This window comes from Cydia amplana, chromosome 12 (assembly GCF_948474715.1).
Source record: "Cydia amplana chromosome 12, ilCydAmpl1.1, whole genome shotgun sequence".
In the NCBI taxonomy this organism is placed as follows: Eukaryota; Metazoa; Arthropoda; class Insecta; order Lepidoptera; family Tortricidae; genus Cydia; species Cydia amplana.
In genome coordinates this window covers 16334640-16347395 of record NC_086080.1, presented here as the reverse complement: position 1 = coordinate 16347395, position 12756 = coordinate 16334640, and the positions used below count along the sequence as shown (strand labels likewise).

At 37.6% G+C, this 12756-nt stretch overlaps 1 protein-coding gene across 2 annotated transcripts; it reads left to right on the top strand.

Moving 5' to 3' along the window:
* Positions 1-30: 30 nt before the first annotated feature.
* LOC134653162 (acyl carrier protein, mitochondrial) lies at positions 31-1344 on the top strand. 2 transcript variants are annotated; one of them, XM_063508511.1, is made up of 3 exons: positions 31-233; positions 587-700; positions 884-1344. In XM_063508511.1, exons 1-3 carry the CDS (start codon positions 66-68, stop codon positions 1061-1063), a joined length of 462 nt encoding a protein of 153 aa, XP_063364581.1. In that variant the 5' UTR covers positions 31-65; the 3' UTR covers positions 1064-1344. The 2 variants fall into 2 exon arrangements, with proteins under 2 accessions (XP_063364581.1, XP_063364580.1); XM_063508510.1 differs by lacking the exon at positions 587-700 and adding an exon at positions 433-552.
* Positions 1345-12756: the final 11412 nt, after the last annotated feature.

Below are 12756 nucleotides of genomic sequence, written 5' to 3'. Positions count from 1 at the left end.
CAACACTCGACCGGTCTTATCATACTCTATCTTGTCTATTGCAGAAAATATTTGAAGCCCGAAAAATGGCTGGTGCGAATCTTGTCCGAAGTGCTTTTAGCGGATTATTACGAAAATCCACCACATATAGAACCCCGGTAGTATGCCGGCTTTCAACCGTCGCTCTACAACAAAAATACCATACAGTGAAAACCGCTGTAACCTTATACAATAACAAGTACCTGCAAAATGGGGTAAGGATCACGTCAATCAATACAATGTTTTTTATAGATTTCTGGGCTAAAATCCTTTCCAAATTGACATTATATTTTATAATACAAACTTGGATATCGTATATCTAAGTTATAGGAATATAATTTGTTTCATTTTATATCATAACCTCAATCAATATATTGCATAACAAATGTGTACAGTGTTACTAAAACTGTTTAGGTGCAATCTCGTCGTATGCAACCATACTCGTCAGGGCCCCAGACGAAGCCCTCTCCGAAAGAGATCGAGGAGCGAGTGATGAAAGTGTGCCAAGCTTACGACAAACTGACTCAAGTCAAGGTACCTGTTCATTATTTGTTAAATTTTGTTTCAGAGCCAGAAAGTCGGTGTCCGCCACTACAGTGCGGGCCCCCCGCTCTCGCTTGAGCTCATAGAACAGAGAGTCCTTCTAGTTCTGAAACTTTATGACAAAATTTGTGCTGAAAAGGTAGAATAAAATTTAATATCCAAAATTATTCCTGACTGACACACATGCTTATTGGTAACCTTCATTTAATCATATCATAAAACACTACTTGTTTAAAAACTTTTAGTTCTATTGAAAATAAAGTTTACCAAAGCACATTTATTAAAAACCTATGTTATAATTATAACTGTGCTTCTATTTCAGTTGAATGTGAACTGCCACTTTATGACTGACCTGGGCTTGGACTCCCTTGATCACGTAGAAATCATCATGGCTATGGAAGACGAATTCGGTTTTGAAATTCCCGATGGAGATGCGGAAAGGCTTGTCAGGCCCAAGGACATTATCCAATACATCGCCGACAAAGAGGACATCTATGAATAAATCAAATTCATTTCAAAATTTCAGTAATTTTAGACCAAATGCACTTAACATTTGATGTTTACTAAACTTAATTAAATGTATATTCAGTTGGTGTAAACTTACTAAGTTTGAATAGTTTAGTTGAATTATTTGTTAATAAAGATCAATATGGCCGAACATCTGTCTAAGGGGAAAAGTGTAAAATCTGTTTTTATTATATGCCTGTTAGAACTAGATCATGTGCTTTTTATTTGGTCAAAGCTATTCTGTGGTACCATTACAATAAACTATTAGATTATGAAGTATTTTGTATCATTCACTAGTGCCATTTTGCATCCATATTTTGGAAAGGGAATACTTCCAACTTTATGAAAACTTTCCGTAACTTGAACATCTATAGTTCTGTATGCTTCAATCAGTACCAAAAATCATTCTTCGTGTTGCTTGAGCAACGTGCATGTGACACTTTTTTTTATATAGGAGGCAGATGAATCGCCTGATGGTACGATTGCCGTCGCCCATGGAATCCAGCAACACCAGAGGGATTGTAAGTGCGTTTCCGGCATTTAAGATGGGAGTACACTCTGTTCTTGAAGGTCGTATCGGTCCGGTCGAAACGTAACGAGTAGGTAAATCTTCTCGAAGACGTCGCTTTCAGTAGTAAACAAATTGGGCAAACAAACTCGAGAGGTTAAATCACTCGCGGACATTTCACGTCATGATGAATTACTAACGTAACGTAAACCGAGCCTTATGCTGGTAAAAATAGGGTACTCTTTTAAATGTTCAAGATTACGGGACACGGTAAGTGTGAGTAGGTATTGTATAAATGAAGCTATACTGCTACATTCATGTTTATAATTTTCATTTAGCCGATTTCAAAAATATGAACATAGAATTATCTAAAGTGGATTGGTTCGCCCTTTTTGAAAATGGAAACCTAGATAAATGCATTGATATTTTTTATAACTTTATTAACGGACTTATAGCTAAATTCGTACCTCGTCGTAAATTACGCGCATCCACCACAGTGCCCGTCTGGCATAGCATTTCGCTCAGAAAAATCTTGAAAGAAAAACGCAAGTATCATAAGCTATGGAAAACTTTTTCCAACCCTCTCGACTACCAACAATTCAAATTGCTACGTAAACGCGCTGAAAAAATGGAGTCTCAATGCTATAGAAATTATATATCTTATTCAGAACAAAAAATAAAAACTCACCCTGCTTTCTTCTGGTCCTACGTCAAATCAGTATATTCTACACATAGACTTCCCCAAACTATGTCATATAGAGGTATGGAGTCTTCAGATACGGAACAAGTTTGTAATTTTTTTAATGAACATTTCCATTCGGTTTTTATAAATTTAAACGTTGATACCACTAATAGTTTAGAGCCCACTTTAAATCCTCTAATAGATATTAATACTATAGAAATTAATATTCACATGATACTTAAACTTTTAAATTCTATTAATATTCATAAAAGCTCTGGCCCTGATGGCATTCATCCACTATTTATTAGAAACTGTTCTAATTCTTTGGCAAAACCGCTGTGTATTCTTTTTAACAAATCTTTAAGGGAAGGTTGTGTTCCCACAATCTGGAAGAAAGCATGGATAACGCCAATACCTAAAGGAACCGTTTCAAAAGAAGTAGAAAAGTACCGACCTATCTCTAAACTCTGTCATTTCAGTAAAATTCTTGAGAAAATTATTAAGGAACAGCTTTTTGAAGTCGTTAAACATCACATTACCACATGTCAACACGGTTTCTTTAAAGGGCGGTCTGTAGAGACTAATTTATTGACATTTACAGGAGTAGTGCTAGGTTGGTGCTAGGCGCCATGGAGGATGGACACACTGTAGATGCCGTGTATACCGATTTTGCCAAAGCATTTGATAAAATCTGTCACAACACGCTATTAAACAAGCTTTGGCGACTCGGTATACATGGCGATCTATTTCGTTGGATAAAATCCTATTTGGAAAATAGGACTCAGGCTGTTGTTTCCGGAGTACCACAGGGCTCTCATTTGGGCCCATTACTTTTTATGTTATATATAAACGATATCACAGACTATGTAAAATTCTCGAACGTATTACTTTATGCTGATGATACTAAAATATTTAGAATAATCAAAAATACTTCCGACTGTGACCTTTTGCAACAGGATTTACTAAATCTTGAAAGATACTGCTTCGATAATAATATTTTCCTGAATAATGATAAATGTAGTATAATAACTTTCTCAAGAAAAAAGAAAAATATAGATTATTGTTATACACTCTGCGATGAAGTTTTAAACAGAGTAACTGAAATCAGAGATCTTGGTGTAACAATGGATGCTAAATTGTCATTCATCCCTCATATAGAAAACATATTAAAAAAGTCTTTTAAACAGTTAGGGTTTATTTTACGTGTAGGAAAACCATTCAAAAACGCATTAACTTATAAAATACTATACAACAGCTATGTCCGTAGCCGTCTTGAATTTGCATGTGCCGTTTGGAAGCCTTTTCATTCTATACATATTGATAGAATTGAAAAGCTCCAAAAGAAATTTATAAAGTCACTTGATTTTAGAACCGGTAATAAGTATATTAATTACGCCGACTCTTTACAGCGCCATAAATTCCAGTCACTCAGCAACCGGCGTGATTGTGCAGATACTGTTTTACTATACAAAATACTAAATTCAAAATTAGAAATCCCTTCCTTACTTGAAATGGTTTATCTCAAGGTCCCTCGTGTCCGTATACGTCAGTGTCGCAGAAAGGAATTGTTCTCTATTCCTATTAGCAGAACATGTTATGCCCGTAATATGTTTATTAGACGTGCTTGCCGACTTTTTAATGAATGTGATAAACTAACAGACTTTGATATTTTTAATAGTAGTATAATATCTTTAAAGAAAATGTTCCAATGATTAGCGATACAATTCACTAATGTTCCAAACCCTTAGATTACATTAAATTTCAGATTAAAGATTAAAGTTTATGACATAATGTGTAACTTCTCAAATATTTTTTGTTAAAGTTATACTTGTAGTGTAAATGTATGTGCACTTATATTATATAGTACCTATTTAGCACAGTTACAATTTAAGGAAACTGTAGGTCTTGTGGGAGTTAACTATTTATGTACAGATTTTTGTATATGACCGTTTGTTTCTCAATAAATAAAATAAAAAATAAAATACATTCAATACACAGTATCTCTAAATACCTGTGCCTTCCTTTCTCTATGTAGGAAAAGGATATCTTACGAATTACGTTTACATCAGACCATTTAAAAAAGACCACCATAACTTGACCCCTGTTTTCGTAAAGTTCTTATGACCCTAGGTTTCAAATTCACAATAATTAGCTGGTATATCTTTGGGGTCGCAGACGTGCCTAGCTAGGCTACGGTAGGTACAGGAACGGCTTGCCATCAAGCTGGTCGTACACTTGTTTGCCACAGACGTATTAAACAAATCCGTCTACAAAACATCGTTCTTGTTTGGTCCTATCCTAGGCTTGATTACAGGGAATGATTGCATGCTAGTTTACGTCTTTTGTATCTATATAGTTCACTCTTATGTGTCACATGAGATGCATATGAGGCTTATTTTATTACTGTACTCAGTTGCTATGAGAAAGAAACTAAATTTACCTACGCTACGAGTATACGTGCTGGTAGGTTTTGATAACCGCGCGTAGCGAGCCTAGGCCGCTGTATGACCTACATAGATATGTAGGTATACGCACTATCGACGTGACCCGTACATTTTTGCCTGGATTTATTGATTATGTTCGATGACGCCGCGCGGTCATCCGGAACGAATAGGTATATATAGGTACTTACACCTAGATGCAATTTTTGTGACAGGTACCTTCGTGAGAGATTTGCACAAGTAATAATTAAGGAGTGTCTTTTCAAAAGGGTTTATTTTTTTCTTAGCGGTACTTCTAGAGAGAACCTTGCTCAAGAAAACTTAAGGTCCAATTTAGAAATAGATTCCCAGAAAAAATAAACCCTTTTGAAAAGACACTCCTCAATTCTAGCCGTGCCGTGCTACCTCAATAAGTAGGTAGGCAAGGTATCCTGCTCCTAGCTAAGTAGATAATTATTATACAATTCTGCGCTAGTAAAGTGTTTTCGTATTTAAGAATTTGTTAATATACTTACTACTGTTTCAGTTTTACCTGTGTCCTGACCAGGACCAAAGAGACTATCATCACTACGTACCGGGACCTTGGTCACCTTGGAACTACTACGCCTTTGTAGTTGAACATATGGCTATATATTGTACTATATTTACGCTAGAATAAGGACTAGGTACATCAAAAAAAGGAGTCTGACAAAGACCACCTGCGACTTGGAGGATACAACTAAACGGAGTAGCCATTAACAGGCTTTCCCCTCTGTCGAAAATAGGCGGCCAACGGTCATACACAATGTATGGACTGACGTTTATCTGACATGGCTATTTTTACGTTACGCATACATTTGACGTTCCCCTCCCCCGCAAAAATCGGCAGACTGTTTTGTACAGAAAATTACAGACATGGCGTCTCCGTTTGATTATATCCTCCAAGACCTGCGATGTTGGGTTGGGCAAGATCAAATTCAATATAAACCTTATTTGAAGGGTATTACAGTTTATTTTTCGTCGTAGCTCACAACACAATGATCTTTTACACATCTGCCCTAGTAGCACGGTCGCATTTTTATCATTTGTCACCATGCCTGTCACCTTCTAACAAGTATGTAAGTGCGAAAGTGACGGGCATAGTGATAGTCGATAAAAATGGAACCGTGCTGAGCCCGCTGGATGTTGACGTCAGAGACGTATAAAAACAAAGAGGCCGGGAACTCTTTAGTGTAAAACAAATGTACCAATAGACCCAATGAAATTCTCAACTAACGTGTTTGTTTATATGTTTCAGTTTATATACCATAAAGTAATTTATATATAACTGGTTTATACCAAACGGCCATCCGTTGTAAGACTTGTAAGTTCTAAGTATAGCGTGGCGTTCCGCCATGAATTGCTACATGTAGGTAGGTATCTGCGGACCGTACGGGCTTCGCCGAAACGCCGCCGGCCGGAAATCAATACGCTATGCGAGGCCGTGCCATACCTATATGGAAAGTCCTCGCTCCTAGCTATTCAGGTTCGCAATATAATAGACTAGAGTAGGTAACGTCGAAAGATACTATATTATATTACAATAGAATATGATATGGCGCAGAAATGTCAAACACTTTTTGATGACAACTGTACCTAAGTAGTTGTAATAAATTGTAACATAAATGTTACGTAACCTAGGTTAATCGTATGTAATTATTTCTGCGTTCATTAATATAAGTACATTATTTTACAAGTACGATATTTTAACACTTACCTAACATTTACTTGATACCTACACTAATCTAGGGATTAAAGTAATTACGTGTGTTCTAATTAAAATCTCAACTTGTTATTTGCGCTTCTGACTGTACTCGCCGCGCAAATCAGTACTTGGGCCACCGACCGGTTCCATGCCCCTTGCCGCGCTTTCCCCCCGCGCTGTCTGGCTGCCGCGCCGCGGTCCGTCCGGCGATTCATTCGTTTCTGAGATTCAACGCAGGCGCACGTCGCTCTCTCGCAGCGTCCGTGCAAGCCGCGCACTCGCAGCGCATACAATTTTATATTTTAATGAGGGCTTAGTAAATTGCCTCAGTTTCTGTACTCGTTTAGTACATGTAATGAAAGTTAGAGCCAGTGTAACCCCTTTGGGTAAGTGTTGAACATTTAAGAGTGCTTTAGGGAGTAGTAAATTTGAATGTGTGTTCAACGGTTATTTACCGTTAAGTTGTAACGATCTTTTCTTTGTTTGATTATGAACTTCCTTAGCGTAGTTTAATAGGTGCTTAGTTTCGCTTGCAAATCTTAAATGCTAGTGTTAATGTTTTTCTGTCTTATTTAAAAGCAGGATTAAAATTGTAATTTGTATGTTTTTAAAAACTATATGCTTAACTGCTCATTTTGTAAGCTCCGCCTGACTGTGACATTTTAACATCACCAAGGCATTCTCACGGCTATCACGCAGTACTTTCTCTTCCGTTTCTGCTCTTCTTCTTCAAGCCGGTCACAGTCAAGGGAGCCGTTTCGTGGGTTAATTACTAAGGCGAGCTAAAATAATTCCAGGGTTCAATAGCACGGCTAGAAGGCCGACGATGACACGCTCGCGCTGACCCTGACGACCTGGTGCTGACCCTGGTGGAACACGGCTGACGTCCCTCAGTCCTTCATCGCTCACAGCAACACAGCGGGCCAGGGAAGTACTAGCGTGTGGGCAGCGACTACTTTCGTGAACCGGGAGTAGAAATCAGACGGTTAACGGACTTTGACCCTTCGACGATCTTCTCGAATGCTTGCGACGTTTTGAGCGATAAATAAATTGTTATCAAGTGAGATTATTTGTTTTAATTTAAACCTCACAGCTTAAACGTAGCAGTGGCGCCCTTACGTGTTTTTTTTTGAAAGTCTGATTTTACTCCCGGGTAAGTAGTTGTGGTACATGTGCTTGGTGTTTGTTTCTTTTTACGTTTTTATTTTTTTGTGAAACGTTTTTTAAGTTTTTTTTGGTTGCCAGCAACTAAAGTGTACGTAACTGTTCTTTTTAATTGTGTAACTAACTTTAGGTTTTTCTCAGGGTACAGTCGGACGTATTTTTGTAATTTAAATTTAATATAGTCATATATAATTTTGCAACGGTTGTCTAACGGCTGTAATTTGTAATTTTGTCCGCTAGTACAGTCTGCTACATTTTGGAATTTTATTTTTACGGCTCAATTTCGGTAATACTCGGTTTCGTACGCATTAGTTGCAATTTAAACGCTTTTTTCTGTGTATTTTTATTTTTGTGTCTGTGCTTTGTTTCTTTTCTTCATCTTTCCGTTTTTTTTACACTTTCAACCAGAACGTTAGTAGCTTTATCATTTTATATTGTGACAGGCGGAGTATTTTGATTTTATTTTAAATATTGTTCAACATTTAGCCAAAGTTTATTTAATAATAGTTCGTAATGGCTTATTCCATAAAATTTATGTCTCTTCAAAAAAGTGAATTAGAGTACGAAGTGGCTATACGGGGTGAGACTCCAGCTGCTTCAGTCCAAGACTTGCGTAAGCAGATAGCCAAATGTGGTCCCGTTTTTCCATTCCGAGGACATACTTGTTAGCCCGTTTGACGCGAAGGAGGATATAGACGTAAGAAAACCCACAAGAAATGGATGCGCCAGGAGGTCGCTCTAGCTGAGCTGCAGCGTGCTGCTCGTACGGCTCCTATAAGTGTTTGAGTCAAGTGTTAACGGATAACGTATATCGTGTAGTGTGTGTATCGGATTTTGTTTTATGATACAATTCAACGGACCGAGAAACAACTGTTGCTAAGTGATATAGTGAACAAAGTTTCATATGAAGCAAATTAAGGACAGTAATGAGACGCCAATGTAAGTTAAAACACGTAGGTATATTAAAGTGGTAGTTATAATTTTGTGATGGCAGATGAATTATTGAAATGTTACGAAGAGTTAATCGTAATAAGAAAATATTTAGTTAAAAAAGGGAAATCAAGGTTTGAAGGTAACATAACAAAAAATCAACTGTCAAAAGTTAATGATATTATAGATAGGTGTAATAATTTTATCGCACAATTTTCCCTACTAAAGGACGTAAAATCAGGAGTTATTGAGGAGACCAACAAATTGTATGCTAATATTACTAGTTTGCATAACGAAATATTAGAGTTATGTTCAAAGTCTGAGGTAGAGGAAATTACAAGTAGCGATAGTGAATTCGACACCATGGTGTTCGATTTAAAGTCAGCGTGTAGTCTTATACCACTTATGGATGGTACTGAGGAAACAACAAAGAGATTAATAGATGCTGTTGATATGTATTCGGGTATGTTAAACGAGACAGGTAAAAAGTCGCTAATTACATATGTGTTAAAAGGAAGGTTGTCTGAAAGTGCGAAATTACGTATGTCAGCTACTTATACGACCGTAGAGCAACTTATAAGGGATTTACGTAACTCACTTTTACCTAAAAAGTCCTTTACAGCAATCCATTCCCGACTTCAAAATATAAGTCAGGGTTGGCGTAGTATAGATCAGTATGGATCCGAAATAGAGAAACTTTTTTCTGAGTTGACTATAACTCAGGCAGAAGGTAATTCGGCGAGTTATGATGTGCTAAAGCCGCTGAACGAAAAAATGTGCATTAAAAAGTTCACAGATGGTTTGAAGGATCCAAGGCTCAGCACCATCATTGCGGCGCGGAACTTCAGCAGCTTGAAGGATGCGATCCAGGCTGCGCAGGACGAAGATGTATCGAGGCCGACAACGTCCAGCCAATCGGAGGTCATGGGTATGTACCGCTCACAAAACTCTTTTAACAGGTACCACAGAGGCTTTGCTCACAACTCGTACAGAGGTCATCGGCATCGTAATCAAAGGGGTCCGCGACAGTACTCCTATGGTCGATATCCTCAACCCCAACAAGGCAACTCGCGAGGAGGTGGCCGTGGATACAAGTCACGAGGCAGGCCGGCACGAGGGGGTTCGTATTTCGGGTCCCGTGCCCGAGGGGTCACCGCTCGTGGCAGCCTGCACGTGATACGGCACGCCGAGAATGGCTCGACCGGTCAACACCCGAGTGCACCAAATACGGAATCGCTGAATCATTTTTTTCGAGACTGATGTTATTTACACGTGTAGTGATTTAAATAGAGTAACCTTAAATATAGGGAAAACCGCTTACAACTGGCTATTGGATACGGGAGCATCTTTATGCGCGATAAAGTATGAAATCATACAAAATTGGGACATTCCGTTCCATAATAAGAGATTATGTGTCACAGGTATAGGCGGACAAGTAACATCTAACGGATATGTTATGTTAAAATTAAATTACAATGGCTGTGAGTTCGAGCATTCATTTTTTGTTTTTGAGAATTTATCATGTAGCGCGGACGGTATTTTAGGACAAGATTTCTTTGCGAAGCATAAAGCCAATATTGATTTTGAAACAAACACTGTACGATTACTATCGCGACACGGACAGTTAGCTAAGATAGGGTTTAGAAGCTCATCAGAACCGGCAAATAGTTATTTAACTATACCCGCTCGTAGTGAAATCATTCATTACATGGATACTAGTATTACGGAGGATTTTGTAGTAAATAGTCAGGAATTATGCGAGGGAATATATGTTGCAAGTGCTATAGTTAAACCAATTCAGGGTAAAATACCAATTAAAATATTAAATACAAGGGATAGCGACGTAAATTTAAGCCGATTTACAGTTAATAAGAGCAGATTGAGCGATTTCTTTATTTGTGAATTTAGTAAGCCAACTATGAATGCCGAAAGGGTGAAGTTGTTGTTTTCTGCTTTAGATTTGAGTAAATTAAACGAAGAGGAACAGAAATCCATTGAGAATATATGCGCAAAATATCCGGATGTCTTTTTCCTACCGGGTGATAAATTAACCACCACAAAGCTTTATAACCAGACGATAGAATTAAAACCGGGTAGTTCACCAGTTTATGTAAAACCTTACAGATTACCTTACTCGCAAAAGGCTGAAATTGATAGGCAGATTAAAGGAATGTTAGATGATGGAATAATTGAAGAGGCAAGAAGCGCGTGGTCGAGTCCGTTATTGTTAGTTCCCAAAAAATTAGATTCCTCGAAACAGAAGAAATGGCGCGTGGTCATCGACTATAGAAAGTTAAATAATCAGATAAAAGACGATAAATTCCCACTCCCTAATATAACTGAAGTTTTAGACTCCTTATCAGGATCTATCTATTTTTCGCATCTAGACTTGTATCAGGGATTTTATCAAATAAATTTAGATAAATCAAGCCGCCCCCTTACAGCTTTTCAAACTAGTAAAAATCAATATCAAATGACTAGACTCCCCCAAGGCTGTAAAACCTCCCCTAACGCTTTTTCACGGATGATGACCGTGGCCATGTCCGGTCTAAATTATGAACAGTGTCTGGTATATCAGGATGACTTAGTTGTTTTCGGAAGAAGTTTAGCTATACACAATCAAAACTTATTAGACGTTTTCAGCAGATTAAGAAAAGTAAATTTAAAGCTCAATCCTGCCAAATGCCAATTTTTACAAAAAGAAATATTATATCTGGGTCATGTAGTTTCAGAAAAGGGCATTTTACCAGATCCCGAAAAAACGAAAGTTCTATATAATTATCCGACTCCTCAGAACGCCGACGAAGTTAAACGTTTCGTGGCATTTGCTAGTTACTATCGTAAATTCATTGTCAATTTCGCAGATAAAGCATATCCGCTCAATAAGTTGTGCTGTAAAGATGTACCATTTATATGGACCCAAGAGTGTGAACAGTCTTTTCAAATATTAAAGTCTGCTTTAGTTAAACCACCAGTACTTCAATATCCAAATTTTTCGGAGGAAAACCAATTTCTTTTACAATGTGATGCGTCAGGAAAAGCTTTAGGATCAGTTTTATGCAACGATGATGGTCGACCTGTAGCTTACGCTAGTCGAAGTCTTAATAAGGCAGAATTAAATTACCCTACAGTTGAAAAAGAGTTATTAGCGCTAGTGTGGAGCATTCGCTATTTTAGACCCTATCTATACGGCAGAAAGTTTAAAGTGCAAACAGACCACCGACCACTAGTGTATTTGTTTACTATGAAAGACCCTACCAGTAGATTACTAAAGTTCCGATTACAATTAGAGGAGTATAATTTTACGGTTGAGTACTTGAAAGGTTCTAAGAATTCCGTGGCAGACGCTCTGTCTCGCATAAATATTACGTCAGAGGATTTGAAACAAATGAATGAGCAAGTTATAAATGTGATGACACGAGCGCAAAGACGAAAGATCGAGAGTATGCAAGGTACAGACAGTACAAGTTCTTCGGTTGTTAATATACCCACTAATTCGAGGCCTGATCACCCAAGAATTGTGGATATCATTAAAAAACCGGAAAATTTTACTGAGTTATGTGTTATGTCATGTAGTGATTACAAAAAAGCTATGAGAGAGAATTTCGTGAAAGAGACGTCTAAATATTTTAATTACGTGCCCAGCAAATCGTGTGTTTATTTCAATTCAACATCTCAATCGCTACTGTCGCGAGCCGAATTAGCGAGAGATTTGGATGCAATTTGCAAGAAAATAAATGTAAAAGAGTTATGCATAATAAGAAACGAATTAAATAAAGATTTTATTGCGGGCTTAATACAAGAAATAAATAGCTATGACGTTTGGTCCGGACCGCGAATATGTGTGTTAAGTAATGTACAAAGAATAAATAATTTACATGATAGACGCGTAATAATTAATGACTTTCACCTACTTCCCACAAGTGGCCACGCGGGGATTAGGAGAATGTCTAATAACATTAAAAAGCACTATTATTGGCCTAGTATGGAAAAGGACATACGAGATTTTGTGTCAAAATGTACTCAATGCCAAAAACAAAAATATTGTGTACCGACTAAACAACCAATGGAAATAACAACTACTGCTAATAGCGCTTTAGAAAAAGTTTATTTAGACACAGTGGGACCTTTACCAAAAGATGAACATGGTTATTGTTACGTGCTGACCATACAGTGCGAACTGTCAAAGTTCGTAGAAGCGTATCCTTTACGATCCAAAGATACAGTTACTGTAGCTCGA

Excerpts from the sequence above, each read along its gene's own strand:
- LOC134653162 (XM_063508510.1), top strand. The coding sequence starts at position 66 with ATGGCTGGTGCGAATCTTGTCCGAAGTGCTTTTAGCGGATTATTACGA. Across the intron at positions 234-432 it reads ACAAGTACCTGCAAAATGGG|GTGCAATCTCGTCGTATGCA; the intron begins GTAAGGATCACG and ends AAAACTGTTTAG. Across the intron at positions 553-883 it reads ACAAACTGACTCAAGTCAAG|TTGAATGTGAACTGCCACTT; the intron begins GTACCTGTTCAT and ends CTTCTATTTCAG.